This window comes from Mus caroli, unplaced genomic scaffold (assembly GCF_978045245.1).
Source record: "Mus caroli unplaced genomic scaffold, Mus_caroli_1 scaffold_8, whole genome shotgun sequence".
Taxonomy (NCBI): domain Eukaryota; kingdom Metazoa; phylum Chordata; class Mammalia; order Rodentia; family Muridae; genus Mus; species Mus caroli.
This window is the reverse complement of record NW_028227263.1, coordinates 68,196,720-68,217,806: the sequence shown is the minus strand read 5'-3', so window position 1 is coordinate 68,217,806 and position 21,087 is coordinate 68,196,720. Positions and strand designations below refer to the sequence as shown.

The window sequence follows — 21,087 nt, the reverse complement described above, 5'->3', positions numbered from 1 at the left end:
TCTATGAGAGGGCCATAGTCACCAGGCTGAACGCGATGTCTGCTCCCTTCGTCTCCAGCCTGGATGAGCTACCTTCAGCTCCCCACAATTCTCTTTATTCCAGTTTTCTTTCTACCTAAAATAGCATCCATCTCATCTGACCTCTCTGAGTGGCTAATGTCTGCTCATTCTCTAGGTTACAGTTTAGCTCTCTCGTCACCTAGAAACGTTTTCCATGTACCTTCCCCCTGGATGAAGGACCTTCCTTAGGAATCCCTGAATGCTTACCCTTCTCTGCCCAGCCTATACTCATCTCTTAGGTTAAAGCAAAGTCACCTCCTTTAACAGAGAAAACCCTCTGAGACTTCCTGTTTCCCTAGGATTAACAACCGGCCCTTTCCCATAGGACTCCCAACTAAATCACTGGAAGAAGACTCTAGCCCAGGGGTCTTGTACAGCTTCCTTCTGGGATACATATGAATCCAGCTTTGGCCTCTAGATAGGGGTGTACAGTTCCAGGCTGGAATGCACCTCCCCTGAAGGGGAATAGCCTCAAGAAGCACCCACTGCCAGTCTGGCCCTGGTTTCCTAGTGTCGGAGTGTTCAAATGAGCTTCAAGAACACCAGTGTATCTATCCTTGGGCTAAGAATGCTGAGAGGTACTCCCAGCAACTCTCAGATTTTTATCAGAATGAATCCCAGCTCTGTCACTTTGCTAATGGGTGACCTTGGGAAGAGCTGCCTTTGTCTACTTATCTGCAAGTCAGACAAAGACTCAGCAGAAGTTACGGGAACAAGCCTCTCCTAACCCAAGTCAACCACTTGTCACAACCATGTCACCTGGTATGACTCCTAAAGAAAGAGGCCAGGATGGATAGAAAGTTAAACATACTCAATATACATCCCAGGACCCGGGAGAAACAAAAACATATGTCTTCCAAAAGGCTCACACAAGAATATTCATAGTGGATCTAGCAACAAGTCCAAAACTAGAAGCAGCCCACGGGTTCCAAAAACAGAACAGATAAATCCAGGTTGGCCACACAGTATAATACTATGTAGCCATAAAAAGGAATCAGATACTGTTATCTACAGCACGTGGCTGAATCTCAACAGCACATCATTCTTGGTTAGTGGGAATTACATGATTCCACTTGTATGAAGCTGTCAGTCAGACATAAGTAATCTATTGTTAGCAAGCTCAAAACAGTGGTCAACTCTCGAAGAGGTGGTGGCAGAAACAAACTAGGAAGGGGCATGAGGGAACTTTCTGGAGGTTGTTAGTGTCCTGTATCTTGGTGGATGTGAGAACCACAGTGCACATGCATTGGGGAAGACTCAGAGAATAGACACTGGAGATGTAAGAATTTCACTGGGTATTAACAGTGCCTGAAGTTAAAACACTACCACACTTTAGCTAGATGTTATACATGTTCAAGTATGGAAGCAGCATTTACTAGCATTTCACCATTTCTCTGAAATGCATCAGGGAAGTACCATGAAGCCAGATAGGGGAGCCTGAGGTAAGATGATGATTGGGCTACACAGCAAGACTGTGGCTTAGGCTGGCCCTAAGCCTTGTATGTAGCCAAAGCTAGTCTTAAACATCTGATCATCCTGCTTCCACCTCCCAAGCACTGGACTATAGGTGTGTCCCAAGAGAGCTTGCAGGCTCCCCATCAACTCTATGAAAAGCCCCATTCACTAGGCTTTTTACATGACATGCCTGCTCCCTCCTTCTCAGCCACAGATGCTTATCAAGAGAAGACCGTGTGAAGATGCAGCAGGAAAGTGGCTGTCTGCAAACCAAGGACAGAAACCTGGGAAGGAAATGGTCCTTCTGACACCTTGACCTTGGATATCCAGTCTCCAGTACCATGGGAAAACACATTTCTGTCACTTAACATACTTAGGCTATGGGATATCAGCTTTAGTGGATTTCACTGTTACTTTTGTTTTAAATTTCAGACATAGCGGGTGTAATGTTTTTGTTGTTTCCAGGTTCTAGGTTTCTATTTTAATAGATGTGAAAAGTGAAGGATTATAGGTTGAAAGCATTACCTACCTATCACCTGAACAGGTGCTCATTTTCTGGGTGCTAAGATAAAATAAGATAAACAATGAGAAGCAAGGCTGTTCAGAGTGAAAGCATTCACCATTTCTCAGGAGGGTAAGCAAGAAGATTTCAAGTTCAAAGCCAGCCTGGGATACAGACCAGTCTAGACAATGAGACATGATTTCAAATCGAGAAGTGAAAAGCAGGTTTCAAGATGCAGCTACAGTGACAGTGTACTTACCTAGCATGCTCAAAACACTAGATTCTGTTCCCAGCACTACAGAATTACAAGAGAACAAGCTAAATAACCTTAAGACCCTATACATACCCTGCTTTCCTCTCCTTCCCTGAAACCAAGTTGTGAAACCGGCTTATGCCAAGTTACCAATTGCCTTGTTTTGCCACATAACTGTGATCACAAACAGTACATTGCCGCTCTTAGTCACGGTGATCTTTTACATATCGTCTTGGTGAGGGTTACTCTCGCTATGATGAAACACCACGACCAAAAGCAAGTTGAGGAGGAAAGCGTTTGTTTGGCTTGCACTTCCATATCACTACTCATCATTGGAGGAAGTCAGGACAGGAACTCAACTAGGGCAGGAACCTGGAGGCAGGAGCTGATGGAGAGGCCATAGAGGAGTGCTGCTCACTGGCTTCTTCCCATGGCTTGCTCAGCCTACTTCCTTGTAGAAACCAGGACAACTTTCCCAGGTGTGTATCCACCCCCAATCAATCACTAATGAAGAAGATACCCTCTAGGCTTTCCTACAGCCCCATCTTACTGAGGCATTTTCTCAAGGGAGGCTCCCTCCTCTCCAGTGACTCTAACTTGGGTCAAGTCGCATGAAAGTAGCCAGCACACGTATATAGCATGTAGTGGTTTTCAATTGGCATGCTTTGTGAAAGATTGCCGTTACTCTATGCATGACCAAGTTTATTCTTTCCTACAGGAGTCCATTACTTCACGATGACATGACTCCCGTTTGGATTCAAATGTCTCCTGGTGATGTCTCAGCTTATTTCCCCACCACTTTGCCTTTGCATGTGCTGCTATGACAAATGTGGGAGCCCAGCTTCTGCAGTGAGCCTGGGTCTGAATTTTCTCAGCCATCTATACCTGTAGCCTCACAACAGTGTGTATCTCTCTTGTCTCCTACTTCCTCACCTGCAAAATGAGAACAATCCACCCACATGTGGTTATGGTGTTGATTAAGTGAGCTACTACTAGATCAACTGTGCCAGGGGCACAGAAAGCAGTCAACAGATAGCAACTGCTTTTACTATGCGCTCCCAGGAGTCAAGAGAGGGAATAATCCAAAACCAGGGGTCTGGAGAACAAAGAGATTCTTTTTTTTATTAGATACTTTTTTTATATACATTTCAAATGCTATCCCGAAAGTTCCCTATACCCTCCCTCCACCCTGCTCCCCTACCCACCCACTCCCGCTTGGCCCTGGCGCTCCCCTGTACTGGAGCATATAAAGTTTGCAATACCAAGGGGCCTCTCTTCCCAGTGATGGCTGACTAGGCCATCTTCTGCTACATATGCAGCTAGAGATACAAGCTCTGGGGGTACTGGTTAGTTCACATTGTTGTTCCACCTATAGGGTTGCAGACCCCATCAGCTCCTTGGGTGCTTTCTCTAGCTTCTCTATTGGGGGCCCTGTGTTCCATCTTATAGATGACTGTGAGCATCCACTTCTGTATTTGCCAGGCACTGGCATAGCCTCATACGAGACAGCTATAACAGGGTCCCTTCAGCAAAATCGTTCTGGCATTGTGCAATAGTGTCTGGATTTGGTGGCTGATTATAGGATGGATCCCCGGGTGGGGTAATCTCTGGATAGTCCATCCTTTTGTTTTAGCTCCAAACTTTGACTCTGTAACTCCTTACATGAGTATTTTGCTCCCTATTCTAAGGAGGAATGATGTATCCACCCATTGGTCTTCCCTCTTCTTGATTTTCTTGTGTTTTGCAAATTGTATCTTGGGTGTTCTAAGTTTCTGGGCTAATATCCACTTATCAGTGAGTGCGTATCTAATGACTTCTTTTGTGATTGGGTTACCTCACTAAGGATGATATCCTCCAGGTACCTCCATTTGTCCAAGAATTTCATAAATCCATTGTTTTTAATGAACAAAGAGATTCTTGAAGGTGAGACTGGAGAGATGGGAAGTGTCCAAGTGAGCAGAAGGAAGACCAGAGACCTGCTTAGTCAGGAGAAGCTTCCAGCCCCAACAGACTGGGTTGGACACGCTTGGGAATGGAGAGGGAATGGTCATTTGGGTTGGCCAAGGACTCCAGGATTCCTCTGAGAGAATCATGGGAGGCAAACATCACAGAGATGTGCTCTAACCTGAAAGGCTCCAAATGCAGACAGAACTCCATTCTTTATCGTCATTTGGAGCCAACGAAGCCTCCCGAACTGCAGCTACACAGTGGCTTCTCCTGCTTCTCCAGTGAGGAAGGGAATTCTTTAAAATACAATTCTCTTTTATCCCTTGGCTTCACACATCAGACCATCTATGTCTAGGTGGGTTCAGGTTGTGTGTATCCCTGAGAGGAAAGGTGTATGGATGTGGACCAGGTCAAGCTGGATTCGGGTACAAGACAAAGGGAAGGAAGAAACAGAAGAAATCTGGTACCGTCATAAAATCCTGTCAGAACCTGTTAGGAAGTAGGCTGGTGTTTGAAGAGGGCGGCATTAAGACTTCTAACAGTCTGAGAAACTATTCATAAAAGTCTTATGCAAAATGTGAAAGCACCTTTGAGCTCACTCTAGACTGTAGAACTTGAGAGGCACAGGAGTGAACAGTCACACTCCGAGTATGGCTATGTTCCTGCAGTCTGTGCTCCTCCACACTAAAAATTCTCAGGCCAGAAGCAGATGTTTGGAATCAGAAATCCTGCATATGCCTGTGCAAACACACACACATGTATTCACACACTCAAACACACACACACACACACACACACACACAAGCATGTGCACCTACTCTAAAGATATGAAATATAAAATGATCCAATCTTAAACTTTTGGATCACTAGCATGACACCAGCTATGAAAAATTCTGCATGAGGAAACTTTGGTTCATGAACAAAATTATTAAAAATCTAGTATAAATAACCTTCAGGCTATGTGCGTTAGGCATATATGAAACATAAATGTATTTCATGTTCAGACTTGAGTCTCAGCCCCAGGGTATATCATTATATATATGCAAATATTCTCATGTCTGAAAGCTATCTGAGACTCAAAGCACTTGTGATCCCAAGCTCTGCAGAGGAGGTATGTATGGCTGGGAGAGAGTCTGTCTCAGGAGCCTGGGAAAGGCTTGAACTGAAAGCACCCTTAGCCTTAGAATTGCTCCTGGAACACGGTCCCTATCACTGTGCATGAATTCAAATTTCCCTAGAAGATTTTTCCAATAAGGGGAGAGTAGAACTCAGGGTCCATGGAAGTATAGAAAGCAATGAAAGTTCTATTTTGTTGTTCCAACATCCAGGGACAGGCACACATGTGCAGCATCACCAACCTGAGAAGACTTGTAGAGAAATCAGAGACATGAGGTGAGCCTGCTCTAATTTATAGGTCTCTTAGGAGCTCACTACAGGGATAGAACAGAAGAGCCATGTCAACATCATCTGTCCCCTGACCCCCCTGGACCTCCCTAGGTAGGTAACAATTCACAATAGAGGGTGATAGAGTGGACACTGTCCAGAAAGCCCCAGGACAGAAGAACCCAGACTGTACAAAGGACAGGAGTTGAGCTGGTGGGCCAGCAGTCACAGCCCTGGAGTGGAGCTCGAAGACCAAGAAAGACTGAATAGTCATTTTCAGGAGGATGGAATATAAGTCCACAAAACTAATCTCAGATGGAGGTCAGGAGAGGTTTGTTCCTCTGGGACCAAGGTACAGAGGAGTTGGGAGGGTCAGATTCACTCAGGCTACAAAGTGTACCTAAGTGCTGGGAAAGGAAACTGGAGTCCCATTCTTCAATAGCATGTGAGACCCATCTCTTATCCCACTCTATGCACCTCTCACCTAGGTTCACCTCCACCCACCTGGTTTTCTGACTCCACGCACCTGCTGATGGATTATTTTTTCTTTTCAAAATTTTGCCACTGAAAGTCTAAGAGGATTGGCCTGGCCACCTCTGGTCATCTCTTATCCTTTAATGTAAATCCCAAGTGGCAGTGTCCAGGGGTAAAGGCAAGGAACCTAGAGAGTTGATGTTCAACCTTATACATCCTAAAACAACAGAGATAATACAAACTGTCTGCATGTCCCTTGCATTGCGTCTCCATGGCTTCCACAGGAACGACTGGCCCATCACAAGCCCTCACGCTGAGTAAATATCCAGATAAGAGAATTAATAAGCACAAGGAACATCTGCCTACCCGAGAACACACAGGTCTTCGGTGTCCTCATGTCCCCTCTCTCCTCCTAGATTCCTGGGATTGCCTTCTAAGCAAACTACTTGTCTCCTAATCTTTGCTTCACATAGACAGAGTGTGACCCGGAAGAAATGGAGCTCACCTTCCTTGTCTGCCTAAAATGCCACGAGGCTTCTGTGGGGAACAGCAGGACCAGTGAATCAACGTTATAGCCAAGAGGTAATAACCTGATATCTCACAACACTGATAACCAACATTCAAGGGACCTGGGGCAGGCAAGTGGAGAATGTCTAAACCTCAATTTAGGAACATCATTCCCCTGTCTACCTCAGGGAATCCATAGTTTTACACACACACACACACACACACTTTCCTTTGAACTTTTTTCATTAGCTGAAACCTCCTTTCTGAAGAGCCACAGATCATCTGTCTAATTTTAAGATTCAATGGGGGGAAAAAAAATAATGATTATTTTCACCAAGTTGGACTCCAGGGCTTAGCAGTGTGTCAGGCCTGTGACTGGTGCCATAGGCTGGCATGACAAAAACTAGACTCCTTCTTTTCTGTTTCCTACATCTGGCAGAGCAGAGCTGGCCCTGTTGGAACATCTGTCTACTCTTCCTCCAGAATATAGTTGCTAGAAGGGTCCGGACAACAAGGCCAGTGCCAGATACCTGGGTACCACACTGTCTATGCCCAAGGACAACCTAGTATTCACAGTGGGCTAAAGTGTCAACATCAGGCCCCTTGAGCTCTTTGTCTGCTGTGTACTTTGAAAACTGTCCCTGGAAAGATGATCGCTATTAGTCAACATCTACCCCACAGGCAGAGCCAGACACTCCAATAGAACACAAGAACCTTCTGTGAACAAGGGAGAGGGATACCAGGAGACCCCCCAATCCTAAGACCCAGACACTTCCTGGGAGTCCTCTTCCCACTACGAACTGAACTTGCTCCCCTTCCACGCTACTTCTTACTGGGTGCATTCAAATCAAAGTGTCTGCCCAGGAAATATAGCTCCCCCCACCCCACCCCCTCATAGCCTTGCCCCTCCCCCGATAGCCTTGGCCCTCCCACCATAGCCTTGCTCCTCACCCCATAGCTTTGCCCTTCACCCCCATAGCCTTGCCCCTCCCCCCATAGCCTTGCCCCTCCCCCCATAGCCTTGCTCCACCCCCACCATAGCTTTGTCCCTCTTCCCTTCCTTCATGTTATTTCCCACTCAGTGTCTTCTCACCACATTTGTTAAAATGACTGCCACTTAAGAGGTGGCAGGGAGTCAGAAACACAATCTGGAGCAAAGCTGATATTAAATAACTTCCTGAGCCTGCATGCCTGCCAATGCTCCCTCCTGAATCTCAGGTACATCCATAAAGAGGTTAAGAGGGGTATGAATCCAGAGATACTTCTGTTCCAGCCTCAGGGCCACTCCTTTGCTGAGAGAAGACCCCTACCTCCTCCAAGCTGTGTGCATCAATAGCAAAACTGGAAGTTCTAGCCGTCATTAATACACAGTTGTTACTTGACCCCACCTCACGCCGTACACACACCAAGCAAAGAATATACAATCACCCTGGAAGTATCTTCTAACCAACCATGCCAGCTCCCATTTTTCAGATAGATGCACTGACCACAGGACCTCCAGTCTCTTAACCAAGGCAAAGCCAATGTACTAACATGCCCCCAAGATATGAACATCCACCACAGAGAGGGAGTGAAGAGGGAGGAAGGGAGAGAGAGGGAGAGAAACCCGAGGAAACACCAAGAAAGGCCTGAAATTAGATGCCAAGATGCCAAGACTGATTGGTGACAATAAAGTTAGTCCATTTGTGACTTCCTCCTACAGGTCCAGACAAGAAACACCACTAACAGCTATCATTGTGCTAACATCCTCAGCAAATAATCCATAGCAGTCAGAAACTTAAGCAGTGCAAATTCCATTAATGAATCCTCTAAATCTGGTATCCCCTGGCCGAGAGCCTGTTCCCATCTGACTCCAACAATGTCCAACACCTGCCCAATGCTTGCTGCTCTCCATTCTAGCCACTTCGTAGCGCTGCTCCCCACCCCCCCTAGTGAATTGGAACCACAGAATATTTGTTAAAGAAGCAGATAAAATGACCCCATCAAGCCCACAGGATTTCTGGGTTGTGACCTAACTTTGTCCTTCTTCCTGAGAAAAGTCAGGCTAGTCACTGAGAACCCACTGTGTTCCAGACTTTCCTCACATCATGCAATTTAATCCCTGTGGCAGCTTCTCACAAACCACTCCTCCTGGTAACATCTCACCTTTCAGGTTGGGGGAGAAAAACATACAAAGAAAAACAAAGTAACTTCATTCATCATTTAAGCTTGCAAGAAGGGCACAAACTGGAACCCTTGGTGTGACACCAAATGCAATGACCTTTTTGCACTGCACAAATAGACCTCCCTTGAGACCTCAGTCAGTGTGGTGAGCTGCAGTTAAATCAAGCCACTTGGCCATGACTTCAAAGTTGCTGGCTTCTGGGAAGAGACCAGGTGCAGTGGACAGTTCTCAAAGGAGCAATCACAATAGGCTACATAGCACCTACACGGCAGAAATCGTGGTCTAGTGCCCTCTTGTGGCTTAAGATGGAACTGAAGCGAATATACTTGATTGGTATGTTTGAGCTGGAGGGATTTAGTGTTGCTCCCTACCATAATGAATATCTAAACTCTTCCTACCAGGGCAAATCCTGGAGTCCCCTCTGTGGCTGGCAAGCTGATTTGATTACAGTAACCAACAGGAAACCTACTGGTGAATCCCAAATGATATGGGAAAGGACAGCAATGAAGCCGTGTGGGACAATATTGTCCAGAGGCTAGGTACTCCTAACTTAACCTGGTCAAAGGTTTCTGTCATCCAAACTCCTGGTGCTGGAGATGGGGAAGGTATTCAGGGCAAAAGCTTTGCCTGGAACATGCTGGCACTTGGTAGGTCAGGCGGGTGTCATATCAGTAGGAGCCATACTCTCCCTGTCCTGGTGACAGACACATGCTTCAGCTACTTAGTCCCCTTCCTAAAATGTACACCATGGGGGCTCTCCTACTGCCTCCTGCATCTAGTTCTAGGTGCTGGCTACTCTCACAACATTCTTTAATCCATATCTCTCCTAAAATGTTACTGCTCCCCACCCCCTACAAAGTCCACACACCAGTCAGACTCTGGGTACCCATTCCAGAAAAGGCACCTCACAACCCAGCTGATCCAATTTCCATCTCAGAGCTATTGAGGGGTTTACCTGGGTCCAAAGGCAACAGAGACAGGAAAATCCACTGAGAAAAACCCCACATCTCTTGGAGCCACACTGAGCTGCCTCTCGGGGAAAAGAACAACAGAAATGCTGGGAGCATGGGAACTCTTGTAACTGAACCCCCCTAAGAGGAGATGGATCTGTTGGGATGTGTAAAACGAGCAGGATGTGGGAAATACCAGAAGTGGGAAGAACAGATGAAGGGCATGAAAATACCATTGCTTGTGAAGACACCAGCCTGGGATGCTCTGATGGGAAGAGGGAGGGAAACAGCTTTCAGAGCCTTTCCCACCCCGAACATATCCTCACTGCAATCTTACGAGCAACCCTGGGCTCTTCTTTATCATCACCATTTTCAGATGAGGAAAGGACCAAAAAAGAAAGAAAGAAAGAGAGAGGGGGGGGGGAGAGAGAGAAAGGAAGGAAGGAAGGAAGGAAGGAAGGAAGGAAGGAAGGAAGGAAGGAAGGAAGGAAGGAGGAAGGAAGGAAGGAAGGAAGGAAGGAAGGAAGGAAGGAAGGAAGGAAGGAAGGAAGGAAAGAAAGAAAGAAAGAAAGAAAGAAAGAAAGAAAGAAAGAAAGAAAGAAAGAAAGAAAGAAAGAAAGAAAGATGCCAGTCCAGGTTCCCACAGAGAAGTGGCAAGGTCACAATCAGAAACTTCATGTTGTCATTGCTGTCAATACAAGGTCCTTCATGGGAAGGACTCAGATCGCTGAGAGTACTGTCAATGTCAAACCCACTCCTACATTTCTCAGTGACTTGGCCTTGAAAAATTGCTCAAAAAGAAGTTGGTGGGCAAAGATGGGTCACAAGAAAGAGGGCCTCGTCTATATTCCTGGGCCAGGCAGCTGTGAGCTGTCCCAGGCCCACCAGCTCAGCACAGAGCAGATGATCTAGCTTCCAGCACTGGTAACAAGTCACAGATGGACTCAAGAGCACATGATATCCAACATCCTGCTCAAATACAGGACTGCCTGGAATGGAGAAGGACCAATGCATCTCACTCCCAGCAGGCATCCACTAACAAAATGACCCATTAGTAAGACATTCTCATACCCACTGATGCACATTCACCCAAGGTCTAGAAGGGTTAACACAAGCCACCAAGATCCCACCTCTAGAAAGAGCCAGAGTGCCATGTTAAGTGAGCACCTACTTGGCATCCTGTAGTTGCCAAACTTGAGTTGGAGGGCAGGAAAAGGTAAAAGCTACTCTCGATCTCTGACCAGCAGACCCAACAGCCTGAGCAGTGGGGAGTAAAAGCTTACTTCTTCCAAGACCCTGATTCCAGTGTCACTACCAACTTTCTGTGTCCCACCAAGCCTGGGATTTTCCTGGCCAGGAACATATGTCCCTTTAGTTCATTTCCACTGTCTAAGCCAAAAGCTATGCTCCCGCTGAGACTGAGCTGAGGGGAAAAGGATGTTCCCTCTATCAGAGGCTCCCTACTGCTTTCTCCCAGGGAGCTAGCGGCTCCTAAGCCAAAATACACAGGTTGGGAGCCTCGCATTCCCCAGACCACACAGATAGAACCAGAGTAGGGCCGGCTCTATAGAGAAGCCCTCCCTGCCAGAAGCTTAGCCCTGACTCCTGGCAGGTTCCAAAAGTCCAGGCTGGCAATCTACTTGCCACTATCCCGGCTCCAGCTCTCCATGGGTCAAACCACCAAGAATCGACTCGTGCATCATGCTGCCCTCTTGTGGCCACCAGGAGTCTACACACAGACAATCTCGGCAAGCAATAAGCCAGCGGCTTTAAGATTTGTTTACAGCAACCTCAGACGTGATGTGCAGGGAACGCTGAGGAGAGGCACTTGTGCGTGTACAAAGACGCCCCCAGATACGCACACACAGCACCAAGTACTGCTTCAGGAAGCCTGTACTAGGACTTCGCGAGTCTAACACCGCTCCCTTCGTTTCTCTCTCCAGGGAAACTCACCAATATTTCCTGCCCCCTTCAATCCCTGAGCCTCTGGTACAGACACCAAAGGGCAGTGGGAGGAGACCTAGGGCAGCAAGGCCCAGCATCTGTGTCTGCTTTGTGCTCCTAGTTCACTGGGCTGGGACATATCAATTCATCTGTCTGCCAAGTTCTTCCTCTAAGGAAAAAAAAATTGGATCTAGCCCAAATTATTCTCCACCTCCTTTTCCTGATTTATGGCTCAAAGTCTTGATCTTCTTCCTAATTTAAGTCCTCCCAGTCATCCAGAAATGGAAACAACCAACACAGCGTTAGACTCTTCACAGAACCTGTAAAGGAGGTCTGTCATACCATCCACTTAATAATGCCCTGTGACCCTGCGGGAAAAGACGAGTTAGCTAACCCCACTGCAAGAGTAGAAACAGGCCAGAGAGGTTCTATGGTGTAGCAAGTTCATACAGTCATGGAGCAGCAATAGGGTTTGCCCAGCAATGTTTTTGCAGGACTCTCCAGCTGTCTCCATGGGGAAACAATGGTTGTCATCTCTAAAGGTCCTGGCTTATCCCTACAAGAGAGAGATGACACATCTATGAGCAAGAGGCAGGGACTGGAGGTAGTGAAGGCTACTGATTTATATAGACAGTAAAATGGAGGCCCAGGAACACCTAGACCTCCCGACTCAGGAGTGATACTCCCAACATCAGCTGCCAACTCTAGCTGACCAGCTCTTCAAATTCCCCACCACACACCTTTCTGCTTGTATCCAAAGACAGTTCTGATACCCTAAAGCTCTAAGAGACGTGACCCAGCCCTCTCTCCTCTATCCAGGTTCTCTCTGTTTGTGAACATCAGGAACATTGGCCTGATTATCAGGCTTCAACCCAGAGAGGGGATGACTACTGCCCAGCAAGCAGTTCCCAGAATCCCTGCCTGACCCAGCTTGCACCTGGGCTAATGTGGGGTCTGGAGTCTCAGAGGCCAGGACAGTGTGGGGAAGCCAAGGGTGCCTGGAAAAAGGGTGAGACACAGCCTCCAAGAAGGACAGTCCTTTGGGAACAGATCCAGCAGAGAAACCAAAGCCTCTTGTCTCCATCAGAAGTCTGTCTGAGGCTTTGTTGTTTCATGAACACCTTCCTCACAAGCAACCTGACAGCCTTTCCTGAAATACCAGCCAGGGTAGTTCTCACTCAGGGAACTAGAAGGATAGGGAATAAAGCCTTGAGAACCTCCTTGTCCAGCCTCTTATTTTAGTATTAATTTATCACAATAGTAATATATTCACCTATGTGTACCTGTTTACCTGGGCATGTAATTGCATATATTTATGTATCCACACCATACAGAAGGGTATAGACAATCACCTTAATATTTAAAAGCCAGAATGTTTAAAATGCCAGGCTATATGAAATCAAGGTCCTTCTTTAGACTCAGTTTTCCCATCTGTAAGCAGGGCTAGTGTGTATTTAATTCACAAGTTTGGAGCAGCGTTCTGGGATACAGTAAGTGTTGAGTAAATGATAACTATAATCAATTATCTAGTACTTAATACTGTGATCAGTTACTGAGAGCACTCAGTAAGAGCTGGCTTGTAGTAGTAGTGATCACGTGATCACGGTTCTCTCTTCGCCAGGCTGTGACGTGGGACGCTGAGTTTTAACAGTGCTCTCCTATGTTAGATCTCGTTGTCTTACAGATAAGGAACGTGAGGCCCATGGGAGCACAGGGATTTGTCCACAGCTAGAGAGAAGCCAGGCTGGGGAGAGCAGTGGGAGATAGAAATTGCCCAGATCTCCAAGTCTAATGATGTCTGCTTGGAGTTAGAATCCTGAATCTTCAACCACCCTAAACCAGATGACTCTTTGTGGTAGTACAAGCCAGGCAGAGGCAGCAGAGGCAGAAGATGAGGCCAGGGGAAAGGACTCCCAGACCTGCTGAGTACCCCATTCCCCAGCCATCCATGTAAATAGCTCAGCAGAGCCCTCTGAGTTTATTTCTAATTGGCGTGGGCTGCAGGCTCCAAGGAGCCCTGGGGCTGCCAGCTTTCACATAGTTGCTGCCTCTGGGGACCCTGAATTTGGAAACATTGCCCCAGAGGGAGACACAAGAATGGAGGAGATTCTGGATTTGACAAAGTTCCCCCAAACAGGAGGCAGGGTAGTGCAGGAGGCCACACCAAGTACCTGGGAGTGACACTGGAAAAAGAAATTTCCCAATACTCTATCTAGGTAACCCAACTGAGTCCCTTGTTCTCAAGGCCCTGAATTCTTGGGAACATGAGGAAGGCCATGCCTACAGCCTTCCAGCCCCCTAACTCTCACTCCAACTTCTGGGGAGCCTTACCTTACAACTCAAGAGAATCAAAAATTCTGGTGATCCCTCCTCCAGGGGGAAGATTCCAGAGAACTCTCACTGGAGGGAACCACTTGAGTGGTCACTCTTGATGATGCAGGCCATCCTAAGGAAGTCTGCGCCCATGACTGGCCACCAACAAGTACTTATGCTTTCCAAAGCAGAGGCCAGACCAGAGTCTGGCTCAGAGAGTGACAGTTGACTCTGGCTTAGCTATCACTCTGGGTCACCAGCAGATCTGGGTGACATACCCTCCATCCAAGCCAGGCTTGGACCAGATACACAACATTCAGCTACCCTTTCCAAGTCTCTAAGAGCAGAGTGCTTCTGTAATGCTGCTCTTTGGTCAACAGAGCTTTCTGGCAGAAAGTTCTCCACATTTCCCTTTAGGGAAACAGGTCAATAGGGTACCCAGCTAATGAGAGGGTCAGCCCAAGGACAATGGAGCCACGGGAACCAGACCAACAGGGGAGGTACACTGGAGAATAGCGGCCAGCTCTCCCAACACCTCTCATGCTTTCTATTGGAAACTCCATGGTAACTCAATCCCCTAAGACCACAGTTCTGCTCTTGTTTTGTTTGATGAATCTGTAAAATGGGAATAATCAGCCCTGCTTATTCGACTCAAATAGTTCTTGCAAAAAACAGCTGAGCAACTACAAACTGGGACTAGTGATACAAATGCCTGGTGGACAACTCCAGGGAGATGTGCCCACTGCAGAAGGCATCATTTGAATGACGGCCTGGCTCCTGGCGGGGGTTGGGGGGAGGACCAGTATTGAAACCTGTGATAAAGAAAGGAACCACTCCTGGACCCACTCAGCCCGGTCCCATCTTATATCCCATCTACCCATGCCGGCTCACAAATGCCTTCAGCCAAGAACTGAGTAAAAGGGAGAAGAGATTCCAAAGTCACCTCTCCTGTCCCGTCCCCTCCAAATGCAATGTGTATCACTTGCAACAAGGGCACCATGTTGTTCTGCTTATGCATGATTTAGCAATAAAAATACATATCTCACAAACCCCAAACACTCATATTTATTAAATTATCATATGCTGGGATATCTCTAATCCATACATTAAATATTAAATCTCTCCTGTTGTAGGCGACAGAATAATTTGCAATAGATGTTCTAATATTTTCCCATTCGCAGTGGGAGCTGCCTCCCTCCAGCAAACAGATGACATCTTAGCAAGGACATCTAGGCCTGAGCCCAGGGCTGGGAATCGGGGTCATAGAGTCAGTTGCCCAACCTCTAAAGAAAGGCTAAGGACCCTAAAAACAATCTAGAGGTCCACGCATTTGGTCCAGGCAGTTAATGAAAAAAAAAGAATTGTATCCTGTGTCACAAATTCTGCCAAGTTTTTGTTGACCTGACATTTCTAGACATGGGGAAGGAAAGAATGACAGTGGCTCACAGTCAGGGTGGACTCACCCATGCCCTCCTCTTAGTGGTATCACAAGGTCGTTCTAATTCCACAAGAGAGACCCTTAAAAGAGGCTAATCTTCCTAAGGGATGTTTCCTGGTGTTGAGAGGGCAGACATCCAAGTTGGAAGGGACACTCTGACCCATGGCCTGGATTCACAGTTAGATTCACAGGTTTGAAGTGGCTGCAGCCCTCCAGAACATCTCAAGGCAGATAGGGAAAAGCCAGGTTATAACTCACTGTATCCTGTTTTCTTATTCCTAGTTCCCCAAAGGCACATGAGCCCTGTAAGAGCCTCCCAATGGAGAACTTGAGATGGGGATCCCTGGTCACAGAGAAAATGTCACGACACTGGTAAGGGCCATACACAGAAAGGGCCATGGATAATCGCATATTATGTACCCAAGATTCATCTGGAGTTGGGGCCATCATCCTTTCCAGATGGGAAGGGTCAGCTGGCACGGTTAGGCAGGGCAATGATTAGGGCTTCAAGACAGGGCACAGAGAGCAATTGGAACATTACAGGACCCTAAGGAATCTCCCAGACTCAGATCAACCCTCCTGGGCCCACCATACAAGAACTCTCAAAGCTATAGTCAGGGTTCTACTGGATTTGCCCAAACTATCATGTTCTCAGTTCCCAGGTAGCCTCAGAGCTAATGTCCTTAGCCCCCAAAGGAAACCTGCTGGGCATACTGAAGCTGAGGATTCTGGGTCATAGGAGATGCTGACACCCAACAACAACCTGGCCTCAGTATAAAATCCTGCCACCAAAGAAGTCCACCGCCCCAGCTTTCAGCCTGGAAATAACTCTACCCAGGGCCTATTACCTCTTGCTTCCAAGTAGAACCTCCAAGGCCTGTTTCTGTTCTGCCTACCTCTCCTAGGCTTAACCCCAATCCTGGGGCTCTTAATACTTTGCTGTGGAGCCTTTACAGCCCTGGTTCATATGTTAGCTAGGATTCTAGTTCTCACTGCCCTTTGTCAAGGCTGGGTCGCCCACCCATTCCTTAAAATCGAAAAGCCTAGAGAGCGGAGCCTCCAGGTGACCCCTTCAGTCCGCAGAGTGTCTCCAGAGGAAGGGGAAATACAGGAAACTAAAAACCCACCAAACACCTGGAACCCTGTGGCAATTCAGGCTGGTATACAAATGGCGGCTCAGTGCCCCAGTCCAGAGTACATGGTCTTTGCTAGCCCAGGCAAGTGATCTCAAGAACATCTGGCCCAGCGACGCCACAGTCTCTACCTCCATCTTCTTTCCACCATTCAAAGGACACGCCATCCCAAGCCAACACAACCCTGTAGGCCCGGCCTAAGGAGGCAGCCTAGACAACACACCATCTTGGCCACCACCCTCCTGCCTTTGTGACGTCAGAGTCTAGTTGGGTGTGGCTGCCTATGGACCCTTTTGGATGAGTTTATGGTATATTAAGAGCTACAGTAGCAAAACAAAAAGACTGCCCTTTTGAACAGAAAGGGAACAGAAGGCAGGAAGGACCCTTTGGAGCAGCTATGGACTCTTTGGAGTACTATGATGAGATGGAGACGAGGTCTACCCCTCTGCCCTGATGCTTGCTGCTGATTTCCTCCTTATATTAACAAGGTCTCTTCTACCCAAAGCTCTGGATGGGCACAGCCACCACTCAGAATGACACCACAAGAGTTGGGGCCACAAGGAAACAAAACCTTGTCTGTCTAAAAACTCAGCACAAAGAGTTCACTCTCGGAGGATGGATACTTGAGAAGAACCTGAGGAGATGCCGTCTCTCCATGCCTAGAATCTGTTCAGCCACACGCCATCACCCAGAGCTCCAGGCTGACAGGCGATGCCCACTCCTGACCCTAGATCTCTAGACACACGAGTCTGAAGGACACTTTCCCAGGCCACCCTAGTGTTGGATTCTCTCCTGCCCTGTGCTTCTCTTTCTCTAAGCCCCACCGCTACCGGCAAGCCTTGGGTTGGGGACCTGGGATATATGGATAGCCCATTATTCAGTGCTAAGATCCGATGGAAGGTGGCCTTGGGAAAGGCTATCTTTCCCCTTAATCTTCCATGTCTTAAAGAGTAAGACAGCAACAAGGGCATGTTCTTCCCTGGGTGAACATGACTCCTCTCCCTCCTCGGGACTCCTTGCCTCTGGAGTGGGAGTCTGAGTCCCTTCTTGAGTTTAGTCAATACCAGACGCAGGCATAACAGGACACTGGGGGAAGATGGGGTGAGGGAGGGTCATCTAACCCCTGACCTCTGACCTTCCCTACCACTTACTCTTTGATGTCAGATGGGTTTAGGAGAGAGTCCTGATGGCTGAGAGTCCAGTTCCCACTGAGCAGCTCCCAGTCTCCCTGCTCAGATCACCACAGGCACTCTCCTGGGACCCTCTAATGCCAGGAGAGGAGCAAGAGGCCAACTGTGTCCCCTCCTCCCACCAATGTCCCCGGGGACAACTAATCCTACTCTGCCCCTCCCCCACCCCACCCCCATAGAACCGCTTCCCCAAACCTCATTTTGAGAGGTGTGACACCTCTTCGTGACCATAAAGAGCCTATCTGATTGTGACCAATCCTGCCTCCCTGAGGGTTCCCAGAGACATACACATCCTTAGAGCAGAGAACAAGGCAGACACAGCTCACTGGCTCCCAAACTCTCCAACCCTTGGCACATCCAATCACCTGAAAATCTCCATGCCCAGCTCCAGAGCACAGGCCACTAAGCTCTTTCCATCCATCCCTACAATCCACACCCCCCCCCCAGATCCAGGTCCAATCTTCCCTGAAACATATTCCTCCAGACCTTGCTCCCGGACAGACACTGGCCTCCAAGTGGGTAGAGGCTTCTCCTTTGCTCTCTTCTCCCCTCCCCTTACCCCTTTGCTGTCTATCTGCACATCCTTGACAAGCCTGGAGGTTGTAAGGAATGAAAGGCAGAGCTAAGATATGGGTCAGGATTGTCTCCAGGAGTCGGGGACATCTTCCAAGGCTGTCCATCTCCCTCAAAGTGTAAGCTGCAAGAACACAAGCCTGTCTCCCTTAAACCAAGAGAACTGGTGGGCTTTGGAGAGAGCCTGACTCCAATTCCTTCAGGCTTTGTAGACCTGAGGCAATGGTTGGAGCAAAGAGAGGAGGGGGTGGACACTGAGAGGGCAGTAGCCACAGCACACTGGGTCCCTTCTTGCTCTAGTCTGTCCCCAAGGCAAAGAGCTACCCTAAACGTCTCCCTCAGAGCCTGGCCACCATCCTACTCAGTCCTGGAGCTCCCAAGGGTTGAGAGCACCAGGGCAAAAACCAATGAGCTGCCCTCCGAGCATCCCAGAGCTATCCACACCCTTCTCCTTCCCGGGGCAGAGAGGTCAGAGGGGTGGTGGTCACCTGGCTGAAGAATGAAAGAAAGGCAATGCAGGCTCCTGGCCCTGGCTCTTCCTTTCACTCCTTCACAGGCCTCTGGCCCCATCCCTACCAAAGAAACACAACAACAAGAAAGGAACAGGCCACTACACCGGGTCCCACTCAGACGGGGCAAACCAGCCAAACGCCACGCAGAGTTCGATTTTTGAGAGAAAGGGGGAAAAAAAAGGAACCGCAGAATTGTGAAAGAAATCCCCTTCCCAAAACCCAAGTCCTCCTCTCTCTTCTGCCTCCAGCAACCTGACTCAGAATTATCCTGGGCAGTTATGGAAGCCCAAGCCAGGAAAGGGTCTGTAGGCGCCCAGATGCAGATGAGGGTGGGAAAGGGGGGGATGTCTCGGAAATGCCCAAAATGGGGTTGGAGAAGGCGGCAGGAGCGGGGGAGGAAAAGCAAAGAGGTAGGCGTCCATGACGGCCTGAACACGTCCGAAGTCTCCTCAGGAGAAGCCAGCTTCCAACTTGTTTACTTATTGGCATGTTTTGCTCTCTCCAAAGGGAAACAGTTTAAAAAAAAATCCCGATTGGTTCTCAAGCAGTCCCTATCTGTCACCTTCCCTCCTCGGCTAGGCTAAGCTTTGCCTCTGCCGCCGCTATCTGCCACCGCCTGTCAGGAAACCGAGACGCCTCTACTTTATTCCACTTGAGCGTGGCCAAACTGTTGCTATTTAGTGGGGGGCATAGAACCCAATTCGCACCCTCGAAACGAGCAGGCAGAGGGTGGGGGCGGGGACAGGAGCTGGGCCCGGGTGCACTCCGCCCGGAAGGGTCCTCTCCAGGGAGAGGTACCCACCAGCATCATCAAATCACGCCTGGCTAGGGCTGGAGTCACCTGAAACACGCAGCCCTACAGCATCTCCCGAGCCAGGGCGAGCCTGATGCGCACCCGGCAGGCTGCGAACAGAGGCGAGCTGGGGAGCGCAGGGCCGGTTCCCGGGCCGCGCGGGCAAGACAGAGACGCGGAGCTGGGGCGGGGGTGGGGGGCGGGCTGGGCAGCGGCCGCCTGACTTACATGGAAGTGATATTCCTTGAGATGTCCGTAATGTTGATGCTGGCGTTCCCATTGCTGTTCCCTGAATCCTGCCCTTCCAGGAGAGGGAAGAGGTTCCCATCGTCCGGCCGCCGGCAATTGATCTCAGTCTTGCTGCAGACACAATTTGCAGGGCAAGCCAGCACGGAGCCCACATAGTCCAGCCAGACGCTTCCCAGCAAGAAAATCCGCCAGAAACTACACTTGGCTGGGCAAAGAGAGACATCCATCTCCGATCGCTGCTTCTAAAAAAGAGGAGGAGGAGGAAAGGAGAGGGGGGTGGGGTGGGGGGAGTGGGGAGAGCAGGGGGGGGAAGGAAACAAAGACAGCGAGGGAGGGGGGAAGGGGGAGGGGGGCCTCTGCCTTTGAAACGCCGAACGATCAGATGCAAAATCCTTCAGCGTCGGAAACCATCGCGGCCGCCGCCGCCGCCGGGTGGGAGCCGCGGGGAGCGCCTAGTGGCGCGGTCTGCCGGGCATGGTGGCCGGCTCGGCGCTCGCCGGCTTGCGGGGTCCAGAAGCTCTGGAAACGAGGCGCGCTCTCCGACTCCGAGACTTTGCAGGGTTGCAACAACAGACGGTGGGAAGGCAAAAATAATAATAAAAAAAGAAAAAAAGATGGTGCTAAAGTCACCAAGTCCCACCTCCTAGGCAGAATTAAAACGGACACACCTGCAAAACACACTCGCACACACTCACATACACACGCGCGGAGCTGGAGGAAGGAGGAGAAGGAAGATGCAGTCAGAGCTGCAGCAGTCGCCGCGAATGGCTCGCTACGCGCCTGCAGAAATGTACAAGTGCTCCGAGCCTTACGAAACGCACGGGTTATCGGAGCGTCTTCCTCGGCTCCCTCCCTCCCTCCTCCCCTCCCTCCTCGCGGCCTCCTCCCCCCCCCCGCCCCCCGCCCGGGCTGGGAGAGGCAGGAGAGCGGAATCTCCCCCTCCCTCCCCTCCCCACACCCCTCTCTCTCCCCGCCCGTCCTCTCCCTCCTGCTTCCCCACCCACCCACCCACTCGCCGGTTCTCGGCTCTCGCCGGTACCGCCACCCGCAGCCGCGCCGCTGCCCGCCCGCTCCACGCCCGCGCCCGCTCGCTGCAGCCGAGGGGAAAACGAGACGGAAAGGAAAAGTTGCAGTTGGGATTCCGAGGGTCGGCGTTAGGGAGGGAGAGTTGGCAAGCTGGCTGAGCAACACGAAAGGCGTTCTCCCTTCCACTTTTTGGCCCTCGTGCTGCCCGGTTTTGCTGCAAT

General features: G+C 49.2%; 1 protein-coding gene across 5 annotated transcripts in view; it reads right to left on the bottom strand.

The window, feature by feature from the left end:
* Positions 1-20,100, bottom strand: part of Ntrk3 (neurotrophic receptor tyrosine kinase 3) — a 399,848-nt gene extending 379,748 nt beyond the window's left edge. For 4 of the 5 annotated variants that reach the window (XM_021166476.3, XM_029479478.2, XM_021166477.3 and 1 more), the window contains exon 1: positions 19,820-20,100. In XM_021166476.3, the coding sequence (XP_021022135.1) occupies positions 19,820-20,067 (248 nt within the window). In that variant the 5' untranslated portion in view covers positions 20,068-20,100. The remainder of the gene's footprint in view (positions 1-19,819) is intronic. The other variant, XM_021166481.3, reaches the window with a different exon arrangement.
* Between the last annotated feature and the right edge of the window lie 987 nt (positions 20,101-21,087).